This window comes from Mastomys coucha, unplaced genomic scaffold, assembly GCF_008632895.1.
Source record: "Mastomys coucha isolate ucsf_1 unplaced genomic scaffold, UCSF_Mcou_1 pScaffold16, whole genome shotgun sequence".
NCBI classification, from domain to species: Eukaryota; Metazoa; Chordata; class Mammalia; order Rodentia; family Muridae; genus Mastomys; species Mastomys coucha.
Window position 1 is genome coordinate 85,466,866 of NW_022196898.1, and position 8,927 is coordinate 85,475,792.

General features: G+C 41.7%; 1 protein-coding gene across 2 annotated transcripts in view; it reads right to left on the reverse strand.

Annotated features, from left to right (window-relative positions):
• The window catches only part of CUNH4orf17 (chromosome unknown C4orf17 homolog), a 27,331-nt gene that overhangs the window by 5,477 nt on the left and 12,927 nt on the right, over window positions 1-8,927 (reverse strand). For both annotated transcript variants that reach the window (XM_031375643.1, XM_031375644.1), the window contains 2 exons: window positions 5,856-5,920; window positions 1,150-1,281 (listed from right to left, as the gene is read on the reverse strand). In XM_031375643.1, the coding sequence (XP_031231503.1) occupies window positions 1,150-1,281; window positions 5,856-5,920 (197 nt within the window). The remainder of the gene's footprint in view (window positions 1-1,149; window positions 1,282-5,855; window positions 5,921-8,927) is intronic.

Sequence of the window (8,927 nt, forward strand, 5' to 3'; positions counted from 1 at the left end):
CCCTCAAATCTCCCTGTAGCTAAGGGCTTTCTTTCCCTGTCACACTGTCCTTCCCTTTTGAAGAACAGAACTCCATGAGGAGAGCCGGTCTCCACTGAGAAGTCATCAGTCATAACAGTACCCCGTGCAATGTGTCTTCTTTCTCTAGTTTTCAGAAGTGGGGTTACAGCGCTTAGGAGTGATCTTCCTTGAGTTCATCTCTCTTTGGTTTATGTTTCTGTCAACTTTAGAAGAATATTAGTCGCTGACTCTCCTCATAGTTTATATAATCTGTCCTGCTTCTGAGACTCCTGTTTCACAAATATCAGGATACTCAATATGTTCTCATGGCTTAATAAGGCTTGTTTGTATTTGAGTGCCTATGTTAGTTTGGATAGCTTTTAGTTGCTCTGTGTTTAAATATGTTAATATTTCTGTATATGGGGGAGGGTATAGCGAGAGAGAGTGTGTGTGCAGGCATGTGTTCACATGTGCACACATGCATGTGGAAGCCAAAGGTTGACCTTGCGGGTCTTGCTCACTCTCCCCAGTTATAGTATTACAGTAATTCCACTCCTCAGGTGTGACATTTCTGGGTTTCATCTGACAACTGGTGATTGAAGCCCCTCTCTGCACTCTGGGATGTGTGATTGACAGCCAGCAGTCCCCAGGGGCTGCTCCTTCCTTCCTTCTCTGCAGTTGGCTCTGTGCGTGTAAAGGTTACTATTGTCCCAAAGACTCAGTGGGGCCCTTTACATATTTATGGAGCTTGTTCCTAATTCCAGGCACCTCAGCATCCTCAAACTCTAAACCCTTTCCCCTCCAGGAAAGCCCTCTGCACTGTGGGTGCCTTGTCTCTGTATCATGAGTGTGCCCTAGCAGAAGTCTGAGTTGAATATAGTAATCACCCTAGTTGCATGGTCATGAAGCTGTACTGTCAGCTGCCAAATACTATTTCTGCGATGATTTACAGTGGAGGCTGTACCGAGCGAATCTATCATCTTGTAACTGGTGTCATATCCCTGTGACACTGCTACTCACTAGTCTCTGGTGTGTGCATGATCAAGAGTGTGTATATGCATGTGTGAACGTGTTTATGTGTGTGCTTGTGTGTGTGTGCTTGTGTTCATACTGTTTCCAAACTGAAGATCTAAGAACCCTGCCTCTCACCTTTATCTCCTGATCCAGGTAGTTTGGTATGCGCACTGTGTTTTCCTGTCCATCCATCTTGGTGCTCATCACATCTGAGGCCACAAAATATGGCCTTGAGGATGCTAGTGGACTTTTAGCTTTATATTCATCCTAAATCAAAGATACAGTATAATTGGCATGCAGTTTTAAATCTATAGTTTCTACATAAATTAAATGCAAAACTAATAAGAAGCTTTTAGCTTTGTTTAAATTTTTAAATGACATTTATCTCTTCTCTCTCTCTCTCTCTCTCTCTCTCTCTCTCTCTCTCTCTCTCTCTCTGTGTGTGTGTGTGTGTGTGTGTGTGTGTGTGTGTGTGATCACAGGATAACTTTCAGAATGCAGTTCTTGCCATAGACCCTGGGAGTCCACAGGTCATCAGGATCGGCAGCAAGCACCTTTACACATGAACCTGTCTCACATGCCAGAGAAACATTTTTCTTTAAGAAGAGAACCACAAAAACAAAGCAATGTTAATAATTTAAAGTGTCCTTTAAACTCTACCAAACATTTGTGTTTGGAGACAAAGCACATGGAAACATATTTATTATTAACTTTGGTCAAAATCATTTAAAGCTCTTGATGAAACTCAAGATAATAGTTTAAATGTTGAGTGTGAAATTTTTTGTATATTGCTTTTCAGGCAGCAATGAACTCCTACCCCAATGAGATATGTTTTGAGTTGGGAAGATTTCTTTTATCACCAGGAAAGCAAGAAGAAATATATTCTGTCTATGAAGAGACTTCACTATGTGAGCTGTGCATCCTCTCTCTGCTAAGAGCTGGAGACTTAGAATTAGGAACTAAATTTCTTCTCTTTATTAGTGGAAGAAGCAATAGAAGCGCCTGAGGTGGGGTGGGCTAGAAATACAGCCTGCAGTTTAAGCAATGGTAATAACACAAGATGAGGACTTTATGTCCAAAAGAGATACAAAAAGCCTTGGATCTCTGTGTTTGTTTTAGGAAAGGCTTTTCAACCACCTTAAGCCGTGACTGATATTGACCAGAACACCAAGTATGATGGTTTGTATATGCTTGGGCTAGGGAGTGGCAAGTGGCACTATTAGGAGGTGTGGCCTTGTTGGAGTAGGTGTGTCACTGTGAGTTTGGACTTTAATACCCTAGTCCTAGCTGCCTGGAAGCCAGTATTCTGCTAGCCGCCTTCAGATGAAGATGTAGAACTCTCAGTTGCTCCTGTGCCATGCCTGCCTGGATGCTGCCATGTTCCTACCTTTATAATAATGGGCTGAATCTCTGAACCTGTAAACCAGCCCCAATGAAATGTTGTTCTTGTAAGAGTTGCCTTGGTCACGGTGTCTGTTCACAGCAGTAAAACCCTAACTAAGACACCAAGCTAATGAGGAAATGAGTCAACCTGAACTTGAGATGACCAGAATGATAAAAAGGAGTTTAACTGCTGGCAGCTGTAAGAGGAAAGCTGCATCTCACTGAACACTTCTCCCGCACGCACTTACCTGGGATGGAGAAGAGTGACACACATTTGCTTCTACTCCCCCATTGAATATAACCGAAATGCCTGGAGTTTTAACAAGTAAGTCGAAGACTCAGAACATATAAGACAACAAGGATTTCACAGGTTAAAGTAAAAGGGAGGTAAGGAGCCAGAAGTTTGTTAGATACAGCAGACATCTTTGCCTTGAGATCATTGTATGATAATGAAGAATAAGAACTTTTTTTGATATCTTGAAATTGTCTGAAAGACAGATCTCAAAGCTCAGGGCCCAAAGAGGACCACCCAAGGACTCCATCTCCTGATGATGGTGGCCTAGTCATGCAACAATCTCTATATAAGATCAATGAGGATATAAAAAGGCCAAGACATTGATGATAACTGATGAATTTTTAACATTTATTCTTGGGGACGATGAGCAGAACTTGTAAGCCTGGAGGCAAACACATTGTAAGCCTGGGTGCAAACACATTGTTCTGGCTAGCTTTATGTCAATTTGAATCAAGCTATAGTTATCTGAAAGGAAGGAATACCAATTGAGAAGATGCTTCTGTAAGATCCAGCTGTAAAACATTTTCTTAATAAGTTCTTGATGGGGAAGGGCCCAGTGCATTGTGGGTAGTACTTCCTTGGGCTAGTGGTCCTGGTTCTATAAGAAAGCAGGCTGAGCAAGCAATGAGGAGCAAGCCAATAAGCAGGACTCTTCCCTGGCTCTGCATCAGCTCCTGCCTCCAGGTTCCTGACCTGTTTGGATTCCTGCCTTCACTCCTTTTGATGATGAACTGTTGTATGGAACTGTGAGGGAAATTAACCCTTTCATCCCCACACTGGCTTTGTTCGTGGTGTTTCATCACAGCCATGATGGTTCTAACTAGGACACACATCAAGAGAGAAAAGGCACAAAATAAGAATATTCTGGACCAGAAGACAATTATACAGAGGTGAAATCATGAAAAAGTATATTTGTGAACAAATGTATCAGCAAATCCTAAAAGTTAAATGAAATAGACAAATTCCTTGAAAAAAAATGTGGGCTGGAGAGATGGCTCAGTGGTTAAGACACTGACTGCTCATCCAGAGGTCCAGAGTTCAATTCCCAGAAACCACATGGTGGCTCACAACCATCTGTAATGGTGTCTGATGCCCTCCTCTGGTGTGTGTCTGAAGACAGCTACAGTGTACTCATATAAATAAAAATAAATCAAACTTTAAAAAAATGCAAGTTGCCCTAGCTTACTAAAAACAGCATAAAAAAGCAAACCTCTACCTATAAAACAAAAGAAACTGAATTTTCAGTTTAAAACTTTTGACTGGAGGGAAATGTCAAACCTAGCTAGATTTCATGGAGAATTTTAGTCATCAACTCAGGTTATCTAGAAGATTAATTTATTACACTGTGCCTACATTGTCCTGAAAGCAAACCAGAAAAAGACAATATAGTAAAACCACAACTGTTCACAAACAAGGACATAAGAATATTAAAGAGTATTTTATAAACCATAATATTGAAAATAACAACACACACTACTAAGTTGACTAACTCAGAATGCAAGGACAGCTTAATATTGGAAAACTGGCACTATACTCATAACCTAGTATCTCAGAAGCAGAAAAATGGATTGGCAAAATTCATCTGTCATGTCTGATCAAGTGTGGAAATGAGGAGGAGCTGCCTGGTGCATCTGAGCAGACAGAACTGACAGTGTCCTTCGCAATGGAAGTCTGGGGGTCAAGTGTAAGGCCAGGGTGTCTGTCAGCTTCTGTTGTTTCTAATCAAGACACTCCAGGGGTTCAGCCATCATGGTGAAGCATAACAGGGATGTGCAGTGTGCACATTTGAAAATATTCCAGAAAAATTAAAAATTAGGCCTTGCCAAAAATAATTTTCAATTATTAACTAAAATAATTAAAATAACAATTTTTCAATTAACATTGAAAACAGAAAGGCAAGATTCAGATTTAAAGAAAACATCTACAAAGCACACGTGGGAAAGGACTTAGTGAAAGCTATGAAAAGCTGTGTAGGAATCTTTCATATCACAATTACAAAAAGGCCAACAACTCAACTTTAAAGACAGACAAAAGCTTTGAACATCCATGTCCCATAAAAGGTCACATAAATGACAGGGCAGGAGAGGAAAGCTGCCATCTTCATCATTTGAGAGAAAAATCAAAAACTAAAACCACACAAGTAACACACCCCCAGTCCCTGGATTAGCAAGCTTGGCTTTCGGGTTTGGTTTTAAGGCCATCCTTCAGCCTCCTCGTGCTAGGATGGCATACTGCAAGAACACTCCCATTAGCTAAAAACTAAAACCCATCGGACTACATTTAAGGAGGAAGTGGAGGGAAGGAAACTCTAGACGCTGCAAAGGGAATGGAACAAGGAAAACAATTTGGCCATTCTTTAAAATGCAGCCACAAAACCACTCTAAGTGTACCTGCAGGCACTGACCAGGAGGGGAGCAAGGATGAAAGCATATAAAGATTGTGTGTGTGCTCACCACAGCTTGGTAGAAAGATGGGCATGACCCAATGCCTGTCAACAGGTGACTTCAGAGGCAAGAGACTCTTAGCATTAAGAATCAACATAGCAACTTCAGTAGATTTTAGAATAACCTTGCTGTGTGAAACCTAGTTTTGAAAGAACTTGCATGTGGTCTCATTTACATAAAAATTAAAAGTCTGTGCCACCTTAGTGGCATAAAGCCTATCAACGTTTGTCTTTGGGGACGCTTGGGGGCGCTCATGAGAAAAAACGCATGGAGCTAGTAGACATGCGCACACTCCTGGGTGCTGCTTGCGGGCGGGGTGGGGGTGGGGGTGGGGCAGTGTCTGTGTATTTGTCAGTGTGCATCAAATTGTGTATTTGGGATGTAAACATTTGATATCTCATTAGCTGTACTTTAATAGAGCTGTAAAGGGGGCTGGAGAGATGGCTCAGCGGTTAAGTACACCGACTGTTCTTCTGAAGGTACTGAGTTCAAATCCCAGCAACCACATGGTGGCTTACAACCATCTGTAACAAGAGATCTGACTTCCTCTTCTGGAGAGTCTGAAGACAGCTACATTGTATACATATAATAAATAAATAAATCTTTAAAAAAAAAAAAAAGAGCTGTAAAATGGTGTGAAAGAGACTTCTGAGAAGTGCCACGAGGAAGAGCAAGTGCCAGGAAGCTGCAAAGCTCACTGTAGACAGCCGGTTCTTTACCTTATTTTTCACCAAGGGATTGTCTCTGGAAGTTTTGGAGTACTGACTGGATTTTCTACATGACTCTGAAAGAAATTGGGAAAATATGTTTAAATTAAGTCAAACTGTTCCGTCTACACTTTATGCATTAGTTGCTGAAACAGCCTAGTCTATCTAAACTTAAAGTCAGTCCTGACCTGTATGTGCATGTGAGGAAACTTGTGATGTGAATCCATGTGTAATAACGTTATACAAGTTCATTTGGGCTGGAGAGATGGTTCAGTAGTTAAGAGCACTGACTGCTCTTCCAGAGGTCCTAAGTTCAATTCCCAGCAACCACATGGTGGCTCACAACCATCTGTAATGGGATCTGATGCCCTCTTCTGGGGTGTCTGAAGACAGCTACAGTGTACTCATAAACATAAAATAAATAAATAATTCTTTAAAAAAAATAATGTTATACAAGTTTATGCTTTTTAAAAAAATATACTGATTCTATTGCTAGCATAAGATGAAAATAGATTGCTAACTTACCTTCCTTCCTTCTCTCCTTCCTTCCCTCCCTCCTTCTCTCTGTCCCTCCCTCTCTCCCTCTCCTTCCCTCTCTCCCTCCTTCTCTTTCTCTTTCCTCTTTCTCCCTCCCTCCCTCCCTCTCTCTCTCCCTCCCTCCATCCATCCATTTCTTCTCTCCTTCCCTTCCTCCCTCTTTCTCCCTCCTTCTCTCCCTTCTTCCTTCTCTCCCTCCCTCTCTCCCTCCTTCCCTCTCTCTCCTCTCTCCCTCCCTCCCTCCCTCCCTCTCTCCCTCCCTCCATCCATCCATTTCTTCCCTCCTTCCCTCCCTCCCTCTTTCTCCCTCCTTCTCTCCCTTCTTCCTTCTCTCCCTCCCTCTCTCCCTCCTTCCCTCTCTCTCCTCTCTCCCTCCCTCCCTCCCTCCCTCTCTCCCTCCTTCCATCCATCCATTTCTTCTCCTGTCCTATCTCACAGCACTACCCAGGCTGACTGTGAACCTCCTGACTCAGCCTCCCACGTGACTTGAGTTGCAGGTCTCTTCCATTAACCCTGGCAACTCCGAGGTTTCTTGGTGCAGTTAAACTGACGGGGAAAGCAGAACCTTACTGTATGTTCCTATGCATGTCCCTGTCACTTCTGTTTCATAGACAATGTGCATGCTTTGTTTGCCCTGAAGACAGAAGATTTGCCCTGGGCTATAGTTGTATTCTTTGTCCCTCATCTTCCAACCCTGTCACTCATCTGTGATTTAACTAACTCCCTCTCAGCCTGAAATCGTCCACAGCTTTGCTTGGCCTCCTTTCTACTGATGAGAAGATAATGTCTTTTCTAAGCAAGGCCATAATTATGCACCACTTTTTAAAAGTAAACTTTTTGTGCACAGTCTCCATAGTAACTAAATTTATCAGTTCTGTCTGAAGAAAGATTGTTACCTTCTGGTAATGAATAGTGTTCTGGTTGGTGACTGTGTTCAGGGAATGAACAATCTTCTGGTTGGTGACTGTATTCAGGAAATGGACAGTGTTCAGGTGGGTGACTGTGTTCAGGTAATGAACACAGTGTTCTGGTTGGTGACTGTGTTCAGGAATGCTCCTTTGCTGGAAACAGAAACTACTTTGTTTTAAGAAAAAAATTTAAGTAATATAAGGAACTGAACATGTGTAACTACATTTGGAAGGACAGGAGTATAAAATTTTCATCTTGAGATCTAGACACCAGATTGATAGCCTGACCCAACCTAGAATCATCTAGGAAGAGTCTCCGTAAGGAATTTTCTAGAGCAGGTGGCCTGTGAGCAAGTCTATGATGCATTGCCTTGATTGTCTTAGTTGATATGGAATGACCAAGCCTGAAAGTGGGCAGAACCATCCTGGTTTGGTCACTGAACTCTATCATATTAAGAAGGTTAACTGACTTATTTCTGGGTCTTCGATTCTATTCCATTGATCCACCTGTCTGTCTCTGTACCAATACCAAGTAGTTATTATCACTGTTGCTCTGTAGTACAGCTTGAGGTCAGGGATGGTGATTCCCTCAGAAGTTCTTTTATTGTTAAGAATTGTTTTCACTATCCTGAGATTTTTGTTTTTCTATATGAAACTGAGAATTGCTCTTTCCATGTCTGTGAAGAATTATGTTGGAATTTTTATGGGGATTGCATTGGATTTATAAGTTGCTTCTGGTAGGATGGCCATTTTTACTATGTTAATCCTACCAATCCATGAGCATGGTAGAACTTTCCATCTTCTGAGGTCTTCTTCAGTTTCTTTCTTGAGAGACTTGAAGGCCTTGTCATACAGATCTTTCACTTGTTTGGTTAGAATTACATCAAGATATTTTATATTATTTGTGACTATTGTGAAGGGTGTTGTTTCCCTATTTTCTTTCTTAGCCCATGTTTGAGTTAATTCTATATTCAGCCACTTTACTGAAGTTATCAGTTCCCTGGTAGAATTTTTGTGGTTGCTTATATATACTATCATATCATCAGCAAATAGTGATACCTTGACTTCTTCTTTGCCAATTTGAATCTCTTTGATCTCCTTTTGTTGTCTTATTGCTCTAGCTAGAACTTTGAGTACTATATTGAATAGATACAGGGAAAGTGGGCAGCCACAAGCAGAAGGGCCCAAGTGAGAGTACTTCAATCCCACTTGGGAGGGAAAAGAAACCAATCATGGGAGGCAGAGGAGGGAAGGACCTTAGTGGGAGAGGAAAGGGGAGGGGAAAAGTAGAAGATGATCATGTATGGGTTGGGGGAGAAAGGAGAAAAGCCCTGAGGGCCAGCAGAATAAATGGAAATATGCAACCTTCAGTTCGATGATTGGGTGTAAGTATGTCTGCCTCACTATGGGTGCCTGTGTCTGTCTCTGTCAGCTGCTTGTTGGGCCTCAGAAGGCAGCCATACTAGGTTCCTGTTTGTAAGCACACCATAGCATCAGTAATAGTGTCAGGCGTTGAAGCCTTCCCTTGAGATGGATCCCAAGTTGGACCCATCACTGCACCACCTTTCCCTCGGTCTTTTCTTTCTTTCTCTTTCTTTTCTTTCTTTCTTTTTCTTTTCTTTTTTTTTTTTTTTTTTTT